An 18039-nucleotide genomic window follows, 5' to 3' on the forward strand; every position below is an offset into this window, starting at 1 on the left:
GAACAACCTTGTAAAGAGCTGGGCAAAAGAGCACGGTATTGAGTGGATTTTCCACATTCCTTACTATGCACCGGCTGCAGGGAAGATTGAACGCTACAACAGTTTGTTGAAGACCACTCTCAAAGCCATGGGAGGTGGATCTTTGAAAAACTGGGAGAAACATTTAGCACAAGCAACCTGGCTGGTGAATAGTAGAGGTTCAGTGAACCGAGCTGGACCGGCACATTCAGATCTGCTACGGAGAGTAGAAGGTGATAGAGTTCCTGTTGTTAGGGAAAAGAATCTGTTAGGTAAAACTGTTTGGGTATTTTCGCCCTCAGGAGAGGCTAAACCTGTCCGAGGGGTGGTTTCAGCAGAAGGTCCGGGTCACACTTATTGGGTAATGCAGGAGAATGGTCAAATTCAGTGTATTCCACAAAGAAATTTAACTTTAGCTGAAAGAGCTTAATTTCAGACTGTTGTATAGCTACAACGCGCCCAAAGGAAGAATCCCTGAGGAATCTACAGTGCACGAACCCTGAGAGCCCTGAGTCAACTGAGAGTCCCTGTGTTCCTGTTTGCCTTTTCTTCACTTCGTCTGCAGAGAGACAAGCTGGTTTCCATTTTCTTATTTCCTGACTTTTTGGACTTAAGAATTGTCTACATCTGAGTATAGCCGGAACGGACTATGAACTTTACTCACAAACTGTAAATATTGTTTCCGATTGGATGGACAGTGCGAACGATTGACGCTGTGCCTTTAAGGAAGGGGCACACTGGCTAAATGTTTGTAAAATATTTTGGTTTTCTAAACGAATTTCATTGGTAGGATTGTGGGAGGAGAGATTGGACCCAGGGGAGTTGGGAACTTTCTCTCAGTCTTCCTTCCTTCGCTGTCCCTCTCGGCTGGATCTGCTTCTGGGATTCTGGCCAACTAAGATAAGATACTAACTCCTGTGCAAGGCCTTTCTTCCTTTCCTGCCCTGTTAACCGTCCTCGTCTCTTTTCTACCTCTTTTGGGGGAGACGGGTGGTCGGGGGGTGAAGGGGGCACAGGGGGAAGCCCCCTCTGTGGGGGGTCTGATTTCTGGTTGAGTTCATTTGCTGTATATTCCTGTATATACTGTAAAATACCTGTATTTGTTGTGTTACATAGAATCTGTTTCCTTGTAAAATATAATCTCATTTCTCCGACTGGGTTTAGCCGTGGTCTCTTTCTCAGTGGGGGAGGGAAAGCAGAGCCTTTCCTTTCAAACCACCACGAAAGAGACCACGGCTAAACCCAGTCGGAGAAATGAGATTATATTTTACAAGGAAACAGATTCTATGTAACACAACAAACACAGGTATTTTACAGTATATACAGGAATATACAGCAAATGAACTCAACCAGAAACCAGACCCCCCACAGAGGGGGCTTCCCCCTGTGCCCCCTTCACCCCCCTACCTCCCTTCTCCCCCAAAGAGGTAGAAGAAGAGACGAGGACGGTTAACAGGGCAGGAAAGGAAGAAAGGCCTTGCACAGGAGTTAGTATCTTATCTTAGTTGGCCAGAATCCCAGAAGCAGATCCAGCCGAAAGGGACAGCGAAGGAAGGAAGACTGAGAGAAAGTTCCCAACTCCCCTGGGTCCAATCTCTCCTCCCACAATCCTACCAATGAAATTCGTTTAGAAAACCAAAATATTTTACAAACATTTAGCCAGTGTGCCCCTTCCTTAAAGGCACAGCGTCAAACGGCCACACAGAAGCAGAGGTCCCTAGCAGCCCTAACCAAAGCCATTCCTATCTAAGTCCCTAACCCAAGAGTCAGGGAGAGTGCAAGAGAGAGAATAACTATTGCTCAGAGTGGCTTTTATAGTCTTTGTAATAATTCTCTTTGCCAGTAAACCCCAACCACATATATAAGCTGAAATCTTTTCCCAGTAAGAGGTGCCAGCATGTCAAGGAGGTGGCTCCTGAAGTGTGTTACAATCAAAGGGTGGCAGCATGAGGATGTTGTTCTTGGCACACATGGAATGTTATTGCTTTGCTCTACACAGTGTGCTGAGGAATTGGTGAGCTAAGGAATCATGCACTCTGCACACATCCAGCAGCTGCCCTCAGAACAGTGGCTGCAACAGAAAAGTTTGAGTATTTAAGAGACTTGCAAATACTTGTGTCTGGTTTTTTGTTAACACTCCTTTAATGTTAGTGTTAAAGGCTTTGAAGAACAACTGCATCATTTGAAAAGCAGTGGAAAGGACCTCAGTGATTTCTGGAGACAGATTAGATTAGCAAAGGAAGGACTTGATTAAGGGTGCATGTATCAAACATGGCACTTCATCATTCTAATTATGTTCATAGGACTAATGTGCTTCACGTTGTCAGTTGTATTTAAACCTAGCAAAACACTATGTTCACACTAAAGACTTACATTCTGTTCCTCTGAACTACAGGAAGTTAGAGCTGACAAACTATCAGTTGCACAAAGAGCATCAGGCAACAGCAATAGGGAAATGAGGAGCATCTGGCTAGGATGTAAATGCAAACTTGAGTAGTTTCCAGTCAGTTATGCTTATGCACTGAGCAGAGACATTGCTGTGTTAGTGGTAGAAGACAGGCCTGTTTTCCATTTGACCAGGAAACAAAAACACTGGACACAGCCAGACCAGCAAGCAGCTCAGCAGAGAGGTCATCCTTTCCTCTATAACTAACAAAAAGTACTACTCAGGGCTAGATAAAATGGCACAAACAGCTGCCTGGGTTAGACGGTCTTTGGCTTTTCTCTATATGCCAGATATAGAGTTAAAATGAGGTCATATGTGAAGTGGTTTTGTTATACAAGTCAGGACTCTTTCACCAGCTGAAGGATACAACCACAACAATGTATTCTCCGACCCCTGAATCCTCAGTCTTCCCTGGCATTGTAGACTGAATCAACACAAGCAATGCTGATTGATTTTGGTACTGTCCCACCAGCTTACACCAGCTTACCTCTGCAGAGGTAAGAGTAGGGCACAAGGTAGGGTCAACTGAGAGGTCAGGAGCCCAGCTGCAGTGCATGTACACCAATGCACGCAGCCTGGGCAATAAGCAAGAGGAGCTGGAGGTCCTAATCCACCAGGGCAACTATGATGTAGTTGCCATCTCAGAAACATGGTGGGACAACACGCACGATTGGAGTGCTACACTGGGGGGTTACAGGCTCTTTAGGAGGGATAGGCGAGGGAGAAGAGGAGGAGGGCTGGATTTGTATATTAGGGAGACACTTTCTGCCTCAGAACTTGAGGTGGAAGATGAGGGAATTGAGAGCCTGTGGGTTAAAATCAGAGGGCAGCCCAACAAATCTGACATCCTGGTTGGAGTCTGTTATAGACAACCCAACCAGGATGAGGAGGTTGATGAATTATTCTACAAACAACTGGAGGCTGTTTCAAGATCATCAGATCTTGTCCTCGTGGGGGACTTCAACCTGCCAGATATCTGCTGGGAACTTAATTCAGCAGAGAGAAGGCAGTCCAGAAGATTCCTGGAGCGAATAGAGGATTGCTTCCTGACGCAGCTGTTAAGTGAGCCTACCAGGGGACAGGCTCTGATTGACTTGCTGCTCTCTAATAGGGAAGGGCTAGTGGGAGATGTGACCGTGGGAGGCTGCCTAGGGTGCAGTGACCACGAGATAGTGAAGTTTTCAATATGCAGGGAGATAGGGAGGAGTACCAACAGAACCTTCACCTTGGACTTCCACAGGGCAAACTTCAGCCTCTTTAAGAAACTTATTTGTAAAGTTCCCTGGGTACCAACCCTCATGAACCGAGGGGTCCAGGAGGGTTGGACCTACTTCAAACAGGAGCTCTTGAAGGCACAGGAACTGGCAGTTCCCATGTGCCGAAAGATGAGCCGGCGGGCAAGGCAACCGGCCTGGATGAGCAAGCAGCTCCTGGAGGATTTAAGGGAATAAAAGAGGCTGTATCACCTTTGGAAGGAGGGGAAGGCTACTTGAGGTATGTTCAAGGAAGCTGTTAGATTATGTAGGAATAAAATTAGAGAGGCAAAGGCCCAGTTGGAACTGAAGCTAGCCACCTCTGTGAAAGACAATAAAAAGCAATTTTACAAATATATCAACACTAAAAAGAAGGGCAAGAAGAACCTCCACTCCTTACCGGACCTGGAGGGGAACACGGTGACTGAAGATGAGGAAAAGGCTGAGTTCCTGAACACCTTCTTTGCCTTGATGTTTAACAGCAAGGTAGGAGTCCAGGATGAGTGGCCTCCTGAGCTGGGTAGTAGGGTCGGGGAGCAGTGTAATGCCCCAGAAATCCATGAGGAATTAGTTCGGGACCTGCTGAGCCACTTGGACACCCACAAGTCCATGGGACCGGATGGGATCCATCCTAGGGTGCTGAGAGAGCTGGCAGATGAGCTGGCCAGGCCGCTCTCCATCATTTTCCTCCAGTCCTGGCTCACTGGAGAGGTCCCAGATGACTGGAAACTGGCCAATGTGGTCCCCATCCACAAGAAGGGACGGATGGAGGAACCTGGAAACTACAGACCAGTCAGCCTGACCTCAGTGCCAGGGAAAGTGATGGAACAGATTATCCTGGCGGCAATAACTGCGCACCTGAAGGATGGCCAAGGGCTCAGGTCCAGCCAACATTGATTTAGGAAGGGCAGGTCCTGCCTCTCCAACCTGATCTCCTTCTATGATCAGGTGACCCGTCTGGTGGACATGGGGAGGCCTGTGGATGTAGTCTACCTGGACTTCAGCAAGGCCTTTGACACCGTCCCCCACAGTAAACTCCTGGCTAAGCTGTCAGCTCGTGGTTTGGACCGCAACACTCTGTGCTGGGTTAGGAACTGGCTGGAGGGCCGAGTCCAGAGAGTAGTGGTGAATGGTGCCACATCCAGCTGGCGGCCAGTCACCAGTGGCGTCCCCCAGGGGTCAGTGCTGGGCCCCATCCTCTTTAACATCTTCATTGATGATCTGGATGAGGGGGTTGAGTCAGTCATCAGCAAGTTTGCAGATGACACCAAGTTGGGAGCAGATGTTGGTCAGTTACAGGGTAGAAAGGCTCTGCAGAGGGACCTTGACCGACTGGACAGATGGGCAGAGTCCAATGGGATGGCATTTAATAAGTCCAAGTGCCGGGTGCTGCACTTTGGCCACGGCAACCCCATGCAGAGCTACAGGCTGGGGTCAGAGTGGCTGGAGAGCTCCCAAACAGAGAAGGACCTGGGGGTGCTGATTGACACCTGCCTAAACATGAGCCAGCAGTGTGCCCAGGTGGCCAAGAGGGCCAATGTCATCCTGGCCTGTATTAGGAATACTGTGGCCAGCAGGAGCAGGGAAGTCATTGTGCCCCTGTACTCTGCATTGGTTAGGCCACACCTTGAGTCCTGTGTCCAGTTCTGGGCCCCTCAGTTTAGGAAGGACATCGAGACACTTGAACGTGTCCAGAGAAGGGCAACAAGGCTGGTGAGAGGCCTTGAGCACAAGCCCTATGAGGAGAGGCTGAGGGAGATGGGATTGTTTAGCCTGGAAAAGAGAAGGATCAGGGGTGACCTCATTGCCCTCTACAACTACCTGAAAGGTGGTTGTAGCCAGGAAGGGGTTGGTCTCTTCTCCCAGGCAACCAGCACCAGAACAAGGGGACACAGTCTCAAGCTGTGCCAGGGGAGGTTTAGACTCGAGGTGAGGAAAAAGTTCTTCACTGAGCGAGTCATTCGTCATTGGAATTGGCTGCCCGGGGAGGTGGTGGAGTTGCCATCCCTGGAGGTGTTCAAGGGGAGATTGGACATGGCACTTGGTGCCATGGTCTAGTTGTGAGGTCTGTTGGAACAGGTTGGACTTGATGATCCTTGGGGTCTCTTCCAACCTTAGTTACTGTGATACTGTGATACACAAGTCAGTGCTGCAAACAGAGTGGCTTGAGGGAAGACATGGAGGTTGCTGGGTTAGAGAACTTCTTGAGCCTTACGACAGTGCATCTCTGGTGTCTTGTACCAGACAGACCAATACTTCACAGACATAAATCATATTCCTAGGGTTGCCTCTTCAGTGTTTTCTTTCTGGTGGTGACTGTTCTTGAGCAGAAGAGTAAGGATGACAAAAAGAAATACTTGAGTGTGAGGAGTCCCATGTCACCCTTGTTCCTTTCACCAGTAAGATCTCCAAGTAATGGAGATGTTTGCGAATAACTTTTTAAACAGTATTTTTCCAAAAGTAGAGGAAGGAACAACCCTGTATTTCCCTAATAACTCACTGGAGCCAATATGGAAGAGCTGGAGTAATCTGTAGGGTTTATCAGGCTCAGCATTCTTTTAGTGACATCACAAATGCAAACTCCTCGTAGGCAAACATCTTCCCTAGAGAAGGTTTCCAGATTCCAAATGGATGCATTGGTGCTTTTCAGTAAAGCAGTCAGCAAGATGCACATGAATTCTGATGCTTCTCTGTTGGTGCTTTGTATAAATTTTGCTTGAATGGAAGCACCAAACTGGACAAATCTTCCCAAGCCACCACCTTTATCTATCATTTGGAGGGTATACAAGAACCTGAGTAATGTGCTTAAACTGCAAAAGAGTTTCAGATATCTATGAACCACTCTATGACCCCACCTCGGATATCAAGGCAGTTACACCCATCACCAGAGCACTAAAACAATTTGTGAAACCGTAACAACTGGATGATGAAAACACCTGTAAATGTAGCAAGTGTAAAAAGATGGTTCATTTCTCAAAGAGGTACACAAAACATCATGTTTCCAAAGTTCTCATTATATCACTGAAAGGATTTGTAAATTTTATGGATGGGAAAATCCAAAAGGATGTAAAATATCCCAAAATTCAGATCTACAAGCATATATGTCCTAATCAATGGGAGAACCCCTCATCTATTCTTTATATGCAGGTCTTGTACATAGTGTTTTCAGCAGTAGTGTAGGACACTACACAGACCTCTGCTTCAAGGCTGGGAATAGACTTTGGTATTGAATGAATGATACCTCAGTAGAGCTTACTCGTGTCAAAACAGTGTTCAATCAGCAAGTTTACACATTTTTTTATGACAGGCACCACGATTTGACATGTGGAGAATCTGCTTTTTATTTATCAGCACCATCTTATCCCTGCTCATTCCTTGGTCAGCACAGGGCTAAAAGTAAGCAGGATGGATTTAGGGGACCATGACTTTCTCTTCATATGATTAATGATTCAAATTGTCATCCTGGTTTAGAGCTGGACAGATTCCCTTTTGTCCCTCTCAGGGCAATATAATGACACTCTCACAAATGAAATGGACAGTGATGGAAAGTTTAAACGGAAAAGCAATTGGTGTTTTACAGAAACTACAAAGCACAATGGCAAAGATATTCCAAAGCATACGGAGTCCCTTACACCACACCCAAAGGCCTCTAACACTTCACTTCTCCCCAGCTGAGGGTCTACCGAAAAAACCCCAGGGCTCTTTCTTCCCCCACCACTGCTAGGCTAGTCTCAGGCTGGCCAGGACTGAGACTGCGTCCCCTACCCCATTTTCTCCTCCTGGCATTAGGCCCAGACAGGCCTAAGAGGCCTGAAATACTAACCCACTGTTACCCAATAGGGAGCATCTCCCATGAGAGCAAAGAGAAAAGAAAGAGGAAGAGAATGACTTTGCAGATTAATTCATAGGATGCAGGATTTATGGGTATGAAATACACTGTTTCTTGTATCCATCTTATTGGGTTGGACAGTGGAGACACTGAAGGTATGTGGCAATAACACGAGGCAGCCTGCCTAAACTGACATAATTGTTTAAATGGAAATGGATCCCTAGAAGGGGATCCAAATACCATTGGTATTGCCCTAAAAAAGCCATCTTCATCTCCACCATCAGCGTGTGTTCCAAACTGGGAAATTACCAGATCCATAAAAAAACCCAGAAGATCACAATCAGTATTCATAACAAATTGCCTGGACATCAGACTATGTCACGACATGGTTGTCTTAGTGCTGTGGAGGACCTAAACAAGCCTGTCCCTTCATTTACAATTACAAATTCTCCTACAGCAGAATCTACCTCAAATGCATCTTCAATGTCAGTTGCTACTAACATTTCCAAAAAGGACGTTCCTGATGAAATTTTTCTTGATGAATGAAAATAGGAATCCTAAACTAATCTTTGGTAACACAGTCCCTTACAGTGCAGAATCTTCAGTAAAATCTGAGGAACTGAATGTCTTGTTTCAAAGGAATTGCAACACAGTATCTCCTAATGGAATTTTTATCAGAAAGGTGGTCATACATTGCAGAATTCCCATTCTTCCTGTAACAGTGATGAGAAGAAGAAAGAGTTCCTAACATGAGTTTGCAAAAAACTGATTCACTACACGGCACTGCTACTTTACATAATCACACAGAATCATTCAGGTTGGAAAAGACCCTTGGGACCATCAAGTCCAACCACTGACCCTATAAGTTCACCCCTTAACCATATCCCCAAGCACCACATTAAAACAACCTTTAAATAAATCCAGGGTTGGTGACACAACCACCTCCTTGAGCAGCCTATTCTGATGTCTGAAAACTTTCTGTGAAAATATTTTTTCCTAATGCCCAGTATAATCCTGCCCTGTTGTACTTTGAGGCCACTCCTTCTTGTTCTATCATTAATTACCTGTGAGAAGAGACCAGCACCAACATCTCTACAACATCCTTTCAGATAGCTGTAGAGAATAAGGTCACCCCTTAGCCCCCTCTTCTTCGAACTAAACAGCCCCAGTTCCTTCATTCACTTGTCATCATTCTCCAGGCCCTTCATCAGTTTCATTGCCTTCACTCACTCCAGCACCTCAATATCTCTCTTGTGTTGAGGTGCCCAAAACTGGACACAATACTCAAGGTGTGGCCTCACCAGTGCCAAGTACAGGGGTACAATCACCTCCCTACTTCTGCTGGACAAAGAAATTGGTTTTATTGGCCACCTGGGCACACTGCTGGCTCATACTCAGCTGTTTGTTGATTAGAACCACCAGGTCCCTTTCAGCTAGACAGCTTTCCAGTCAGTCTTCCCCAGGCCTGTAGCATTGCATGGGGTGGTTGTGACCAGAATGCAGGACCTGACACTTGGCCTAGCTGAAGCTCATACTGTTTACATTGGCCCATCCATCCAATCTATCCAAGTCTCTCTGCAGAAACTTTTGTACATCAGCACTCCCACCTAACTTGGTGTCATCTGCAAATTTACAGATGACAGACTCTATGTCCTTATCAAGATAATCAGTAAAGATATTAAACCTAAGTGTTTTCAAGACTGAGCTCTGAGGAACACCACTTGTGACCATCGGCCAGCTGGATTTAATTCCACTGACCACCACTCTTTGGGCCCACCCAGCCAGGTAGTGCTTTGTCCAGCAGAGCATGTGCTCATCCAAGCTACAAGCAGCCAGTTTTTCCATGAAAGAACTGTGGGAAACAGTGTCAAAATTTTTTGAAATTCTAGATGGACAGTATCAAAGCCTTTCCTGTCATTCAGTAGTTACATCATCTTGTCATGGAAGGAGATCAGTTTCATCATGCAGGACCTGCCCATCAAAAACTCATGCTAATTAGGCTTTACTCCCCTGGTTGTTCTCTATATGCTGTGTAATGGCACTCAAGATAATCTGCTCCATGACCTTTCTTGGTACCAAGGTCGGACTGACAGGTCTACATTCTCTCAAATCCTCCTTTCTGCCTTTATTGTAGATGAGCATTGCAATCACAGTATCACAGTATCACCAAGGTTGGAAGAGACCTCAAAGATCACAGAGTCCAACCTGTCACCACAGACCTCATGACTAGACCATGGCACCAAGTGCCACATCCAATCTCCTCTTGAACACCTCTAGGGATGGTGACTCCACCACCTCCCTGGGCAGCCCATTCCAATGGCAAATGACTCTCAGCGAAGAACTTTCTCCTCACCTCAAGTCTAAACCTCCCCCGGAGCAGCTTGAGACTGTGTCCCCTTGTTCTGGTGCTGGTTGCTTGAGAGAAGAGACCAATTCCCTCCTGCATACAACCACCCTTCAGGTAGTTGTAGAGAGCAATGAGGTCTCCCCTGAGCTTCCTCTTCTCCAGGCTAAACAATCCCAGCTCCCTCAGCCTTTCCTTGTAAGGCTTGTACTCAAGGCCTCTCACCAGCCTTTTTGCCCTTCTCTGGACACGTTCAAATGTCTCAATGTCCTTCTTAAATTGAGGGGCCCAGAACTGGACACAGTACTCAAGGTGTGGCCTAACCAATGCAGAGTACACACAATGCACAATGACATCCCTGCTCCTGCTGGCCACACTATTCTTGATGCAGGCCAGGATGCCATTGTCTAGGTAGAAATCAGTGACACATGCCACCCTCTGCTGTCTATGCTTGGACCAGTACTGTTTAGTATCTTCAGCAATGGCTCTACAGAGAGATCTGGACAGGCTTGATCATTGGGCTGAGGCCAAATGTTGGGTCCTGTGTGCAATGCTACACGCTTGGGGAAGAATGGCTGGAAATCTGCTCAGTAGTTTAAGACCTAGGGCTGCTGGTTGACACCCATCTGAACATGAGCCAGCAGGGTGCACTATCCTGGTCTGTATCAGAAATGGTGTGGCCGGCAGGACCATGGGAGTGACTATGCACCTGTACACCACATTGGTGAGGCCACACCTTGAGTATAATGTTCAGTTTTGGGGTCCTCAATACAAGGAGGACATTGAGATGCTGGAGCAAGTCCAGAGGAGGACAACAAAGCTCACGCAGGGTCTCAAGTCTTATGAGAAGCAGGTGAAGGAACTGTTTAGTCTAGAGAAAAAGAGGCTAAGGGGAGAGCTTCTTGCTCTCTATATCTACCTGAAAGGAGGCTGTAGTGTGGGGGGGTATTGGTCTCTTCTCTCTAGCAACAAACAATAATAGAAGAGAAAATGGCCTCAGGTTGCACCAGGAGTGGTTTAGGCTGCATATAAAGAAGAAACTTCTTCACTAACAGAGTTATCAAACACTGGAATAGGCTCCCCAGGGAAGTCATTGTATTTCCACCCCTAGAAGTGCTTAAAAGAAGAAGACATGTAGTGCTAAGGGACATGACTTAGCACCAGACTTGGTAGAGCTAGATAGTATTTGGACTCAAGGTCTTTTCCAACCAAAGTGATTCTATGGTTCTATTAAAATAGGAAGGTCTGTGCTCATATTTTGACAGGGCACACTTTAAGCAAGGTTGCAGCAAGCTTGTCAGCTCACAGTCAGTACACTTTTCCACAAAGATTGTTTTTAAGAAGATTATTAATATGTTTTACAAGAGCAGAAGATGCCGAATCTGTTTTACGTGTCACACAATTTCACTCTCAGTTTCTGCCAGCATCCACAACATCCATATATAGGAGTAATTTCAGCAATTGTGTTTTGTTCCTTCATGTTACTCAATTGCTGCTAGGCTTCACCAGATATTCCTTATAGATAAAACAAATTGGTACATTATTTAAGAGATTCAGGCTACAAGTTTTTTCATATATCAACAGCACCAAATACAATAAGCCCACTCACAGGCAGTTACAATACAAGGCTGTTAATCTTAGAGCTGTGCATTAAACAAGGCAAGAAATAAAAATTTCATACCTGTCTCGGTCCAGAGAGGGAAAGAGACTCAGTTCTTTTGAATATTCCTGTGTTATTAAATTAGAGGCACAAAAGGGGCCAAAATATCAAAAGTGAGCCTAATTATTACGCAAATTAAGTGGATGGATCAGAAGGGGACAGAAAGAAAATAGGGAGAGAGAGAAGAGGAAAGGAATTATAATCCCACACCCCTCACCCCCCAAGACTCTATGGAGGAAAGGGGCTGCAGCTTTAGATATAGAGGAGATGTTGGGTCTGTAGAGGAAGGGTGCTGCAGCTTTGGCTGTAGAAGAGATGATGTACTTGTTGTCCATGTTGTCCTCTGAGCAGCCTCTTCAGCTCCATTGAGTTGCAGCAGGTGGAACTTAGGACACAGAGGGAGGGTTCCTCTTGGTCTGCTTCTTCCAGGCTACATGGTGATGTCTCTGTCCTGGTGTTCTCTCTGTTGTTCTTCAGAGCAGCATTGCCCCAGACTTTCCCTTCTCTTGTGTTTTTCTTCTCAGCGGGATTGTCCAGGTCTTTTCCTTCTGCGTTTTCCTTCTACTGAGCCAGTAGTTGCTCAGATCTTTTAGAGTTTTTAGGTATGTATGTTCCAGAGAGTATCGATAGCAGTGGACTCTGCCCATTTTCAGGACAGCTGCAGTCTCATGAGCAATCCTTATCTATGCACCTTCCAGAAAGTCATTCCAGTGGTGTCTGCCCAATACATATCAGCTATTCTCTGGGCAAGCAGCAAAGGTGATTTCATCTTTGTTGAGCCACATCAAGAGACAAGATTTAGTCTCTCACAACACCCATGTGAAATGGAATGATAAGACTGCCCCTGGGCTCAACACAAATAAAAATATAGCCTCCTTTCTGAATTGCCCACTTTTATTATGTGCCATGCTTTTTATTATTTCCAGGACTCTAACTTTTTATTTTCTCACATGATGCAAGGTATTCTCTCAGTCTGCTTTCCTGACAACTGATTTATCTTTAAACCCAGACTTATACTTTCATTTTAGGCAATGTCCTTTCAACATCTACCGGAAGAATCACAACAACAAATAAAGCTTTTTATTTAGAGCAGCAGCATCCACTTACTCCACTGTGGTACCAGTTAGAATGTGTAACCAAGGCAGCAGTGAAGCAAGGAGACTTACTAATTGTTTTTCTTACAGTTATAAACTTTCCCAGTTAGAAACTTGAGAGATTAGCTTCTAGCCTTCTAGACAAAAATAATGATAAGGCTTTGAGCTTGTTAAGAGTGAAGGAAGACCACAGATGCAGAGAATGACTGAAGCTTCAAAGGGGATAAAGAAATAAACATTCCCACACTAAGAGGACAAAGGCAGGAAAGAATGCTAGGAGACCTGCCTGGATGAACAAGGAGCTCCTGGACACACTGTCACTAAAAAAGAAACTCTACAAGGAGTGGAAAAAAGGACAGCTAGAATGGGGAGGTATACAAGGAAGCTGCCCTAGCAGCATGAGACCTGGTTAGAAAAGCCAAAGATCACATTAATTGTCCACACCATCAGCAGAGATGTCAGCATTAAAATCATTAAAACAAAGACATGTAAAACAAGTAAAGTCATGTGGATCCTATTTTAAAAAACTTGCTAAAATATCTGCTAAAAAGAAACCAACTCTCTGAAGTCTGATAACCATGAAAACATTGGCAAATCATGGAAAAAGAAAGTAGTTTCAAGTGCAGCAGAAAGTACCAGTTAGCTCCTGTGCACTCCTTCACATAAGCTTAGGGGCATTTTTAACTACCTGCACGAGGCAAGAACTGGCACATCAAGAAAACTACCTCTTCTAAAAGCTAGCCCACATGGGGCTGGGTGCTCTGCCTGTTAAGGGCAGTGCCTGTTGACTTCAACGGGCTCTGAGTACACCAGGAACCCTTTTGGTGGGTGGGCACCAGTGAGCCACACAGGACAATGTCTGCACAGGCCTTTCTCTGTCACAGGAACTACTTCTAAAGCACGACTGATGACCATTCAATCCCAAAGCCATGGGACTGTCCCAGGAAACAGCCAGGGCTCCTCAATCACTTCAGGCCACTTCTCTGAATATTAAGCTACTGCTGATGAATATTAAGCTGCTGTTGCCTGGAAGTAACTGTCCACACTTCCTCACAGAGCCTGTAGCTGGATCTCAGACCCTGAAGTAAGTCTCTATGTTTTCTAGTCTGAAACATGGATGGTATCCTTCCCTGTCATGTAACTTATGTGCAAGACAGATTAAGTATCTACAGTAACATTTGTGAAAACACCCATTTAGCTTGGCTGTTTGTGCTCATGAAAGAGCTGTGCGTTATACCTACTACAGGAGCATCATACGCCATTGTAACAACTGATTAGATTCAGAAAGGGAGGAATTTTACACAGCATTGTCTGACTCTGATCAGGTATCAAATACGTCTTCTGGGTTTCTGTTGGAAGAAAATCCCTTTCCCACAGCTATTCCACAGCCACTTGACCAAAATAATGACCAAGTTTTCCCAGATACTGCTACATGGCAGATCATACCTTTATCAGAGAGAGTAATTAGTCTTCTCTATTGCACCCCATGTCCCTCTGGGCATGGGCCAGTTCTTTGCATAAGCAGTCAAATTTGGTTTAGGCTGCTTTCAAATGCCACTCATATGTACTGAAAGATAAAAGCAGGGCAGCCCTCCCTTTGTTTTCCTGTCTTTTAGATGCTACTTTGATTAGTCAGATTTCCATGGGTAGGACAAGGTCTCAAAATAATCAACTAAGCCACCCAGTACAGAGGATCAAGGCTGGCTATGATATAGTGCTGTATCCCACTTTTGACATGAGCATCTAAGGGCTTAAGGTAGTGCTGGCAAGTTAAAGGTCCAGGATACGGTAACAGACACCAGACAAACAGGTTCAGTTTGTTCCTCAATAACAGTACAGAAAAAAATACCTATTAGTAGTACAACTATACAAATTGTAACAACAGCAAGTCAAGTAATTTACCAATCAGGCAAAGGCTGGTGACCATAGTCACCAGGCAGGTGGCAGGGGATAACTTCTCCAGACATGTGACCCAGACCAGTTAATGACCTTGAGGACTGCAAATTCCCTTTTTTTAACAGTGAGCCACAGAACCACTACTTGGGTTTCCTAAGCAAACACTACACCCCCATCTCTGCTCACTATCTGGGCCAACTTCATCCTTGGTATGCATAGGGCCCAGGAATCCTGTGCAAGGCAATACTGCCTCATATTCCTTTATGGGTACAGGTCTGGAAGCATTATGTCATACAATACAAACCTCACAGCTCTGTTGTACACACCATCTCCAGAAATATTCTATTAGGCAATACTAGCCTTAGAAGGACACAGTTGGTCTTGTACAGACCAACACAGGAAGCAAAAAAGAACAGAAGGTAATCTCAACTGTGTGGATATTCTTATTAGACAGGAAAAAAACAGAGAACAGGCCCAGAAGTACAAAATTCTTGATTCAACTTAAGAATGACAACATCGTGCTGACAGTGAGAAGACTTAATTGATAACAGCTTTATAGTGCTCAAGACTCTGGGGGAAGTCCAATTGAACAAAGCAATAGTAATATAAAATAAGAAGGCATACATTGAATGAAGAGAATGACTGCATTGAATGATATTATATTATTTTTATTTTATTGTTTTAAAGAAATAAAAATCTAATAATGCCCAAGTTAGTGAACTATTACAAGTACCATTTTTAAGCAGGCCTCTGAAAGACTGTTGCAAGGTTGCAACATGTGAATACCTTTAAAAGGTGAAAAATACTTAAAACTGGAAACACTGGCAGACCAAACCACCCTCAAAAGTCTCATGACCTTTCACATTCTTCAGCTGCCCAATCGCTTGTATGAATACATCTTGCTCTCTCACATCATGCATACAGAAGTTCAGCAAGTACTTACAGAATTCTCCAATATGTTTGAAGGTATCTGCTCTCAATGTATTTTATGCAAACTGCAAGATTGCTTAATTGGTAACACACTGGTTTATTTCATAGATTTTACTTTGCTAGAAAGCTTTACATGTAAACTGTATATTTAAACTGTCTGCTGTGCTATTTTAAAACTGCAAAGAACTTACATTTGGTCTACTGATTCAAACTTAGTTGTGAACTTAACCATGTTTTTAAGTTATCAACCACACACTACTATTAAAAAAAAAATCAGTTAAAAACAGCCTGGTGAATAATGTTGTGACATTTGTTAACACAAGAAAATACTGGAACCAACATAATTCCCTCTTATTTTTCCACTGCTAGCTACACAGCATGACCAACAACTTTAAGAGCTTGTTATGCCACCATCTTCCACATCTTTGTATTGCAGGCATGTCGCTGGTTCTGGTGGTTATAGCTGGTGTTTCAATCACAGCTAACAAAAAACCAACCAACCAACAAAAATCAAAAGGAAAAGAATATTTAGTACGAAGCCTTCTGGCTTGTGCTGCATTGTATATAGATAGTGTTTCCTCCAACAAAGCAGGCAGGTAAGGCATGAAGTAACTACCTATCACATCCCTTGACATATCTTCTATCAGTTGATTTTTTTTCCTGGAAAAGGAATACAGTCCCAAAGCTGCAGCAAATGCTTTCCAACTTGTGGTTCCAGCTCCTAGAAAAGAGCAGAGGAAAAAATAGCAGGAAATTAGAAAATGTATTTGCACTGCTCCTATTGAGCACATACAAGCTATTTATTTATAACAAAATCACTAGATGAATTTTCTGGTGATTGGTTTCAAGTCTTTCTGAAAGAGCTCAGACAAGAACATATGCACCATGTACTTTACACCTTCCACAGGTCACGTAACTCCGCATCTCTATATCTTTTAAATTTAATTCTGTCAAATGTAGTGTAGAATGTGAAACAGGTAAGTAAGAGGGAACAGAGTGGCTCTTGGTGGAATCCTAGACAATAACAGAAATCAGTTTTTCTTAAGATTCTTAAGAACCATTAAGCTTGTTTAGGGCTTAGAGCAACTTACACAGAGGCACTGTTAGCTCAACCACGTTCTACATTCCCTTCCTCATTCTTACATCTGGAGTTTTGGAGAAGTACTGAGAAGAGGATACACAAAGTTTAGCTAACACTGTATCAAGAAGGTACTTTGAGAGGGGACTGGAGAGAACATAGAGGCTGCCACAGGGCACTCATGTACCAATTCTCTTCCAGCTTTTTGTACCTGCACTTAGCTTTAGTGAATTGTCCCGAAAGGGACAAGCCCCAAAACATGCCCTAAACCAGACAAGGGGCTAAGCACCTGTGAATTTACACATCTGGACATCCCCTGGAGTCCAGAGTGTCTAGGTAAACATGTAGCTGATGCCGTATGTGTGGCTGGCCTTGTAACACACATGTGAACTGTGTGTGCTTCTGACCATTTTTGGACTTGCTTTATTCTATAGGCTAAACTATCAGGTTTCTCTCTTATCTTTTACCAACGGACATTGTCTTCAGACAGTATTTAAACCAGCCAACCTGGTGAGCAATTTGCCTTGTTCTTACCAAGAAAGCAACAAGAGCCAAGATGCTGCCAAAGTCACAGCTGAGCTTATCCTAGCAGTCAAACTACACTGTGGCCAAGCCAAAAGCTGCAAGGGGGCAAGCTTCTCCCAGTGCCCAGAAGCTACTGCAGCAAGAGCACTGAAGGAACCCCAAGCCACAGCCAGCCAGACCGACACATAAGCGGTCCTGCCGAAAAAGCACCAAGGGATGTGTCCCTAAGAGAGAGCTACTGTAGCCCAACTTAAGAGAAGAAGGACCTGAGGAACTGCCTGGAGAAGACCCAGCAGCAACAACCTTCCTAGTTACACGCCCAGGACACACCCACAGCTACAGAGCAAAGCTACAAACCTAGAAGCCTTTTTGTGGTACAGTGTCCCACACAGTGGGAACCATGTTTGCTTTGTTTATCCACACAAATTTCAAATGTGCACTGCACTTCTTGGATTATAATTACAAAATCCAGGAAGATACTGGACAAAAGCAAACAAAGCCATAAGTAACCTGGCTAATTTTGCTACAGAGTGCCCTGTGTGGGAAAACTGCAAATCATGGCAGTCTCTCCAGTTTGAATTGCTGTATTGTAAATGCTCAAGATTTTTTTTGCTTGAATCACTTAAGTTGTCTTCATGTTTCTCATATGTGACATACATTAGCCACAACTATCCGTGCCTGTAAATAGACTTTGTAAATAAGTTACAGTGGTGTCTGAAAATATCACTGCCTGAAATATTAAATATGAAATATATTTATATTTTATAACATGGATCAAAAAAAAACCCAACTGTCCTAAGATTTACTCTACTTCAAGTCTCAAGATTCTCTTCACCCTTTGTAAGAAACTCAAGGCTACAATAACTAGTAATTCTTTGAATTTGATCTTGGGGAACAAATCTGAATAAAACTGGGAACGTATCTCCAGAATCAAGATTTAAAATTCTAAAAAAGTTTTACTTTTGG

At 44.3% G+C, this 18039-nt stretch overlaps 1 protein-coding gene across 1 annotated transcript in view; it reads right to left on the minus strand.

Annotated features, from left to right (window-relative positions):
* Window positions 1-15718: 15718 nt before the first annotated feature.
* YTHDC2 (YTH N6-methyladenosine RNA binding protein C2) overlaps window positions 15719-18039 on the minus strand; it is a 47197-nt gene continuing 44876 nt past the window's right edge. The window contains exon 29 of the mRNA XM_054178591.1: window positions 15719-16191. Within this exon, the coding sequence (XP_054034566.1) occupies window positions 16114-16191 (78 nt within the window). The 3' untranslated portion in view covers window positions 15719-16113. The remainder of the gene's footprint in view (window positions 16192-18039) is intronic.

The sequence above is a fragment of the Dryobates pubescens genome, chromosome Z, assembly GCF_014839835.1.
Source record: "Dryobates pubescens isolate bDryPub1 chromosome Z, bDryPub1.pri, whole genome shotgun sequence".
Classification (NCBI taxonomy): domain Eukaryota; kingdom Metazoa; phylum Chordata; class Aves; order Piciformes; family Picidae; genus Dryobates; species Dryobates pubescens.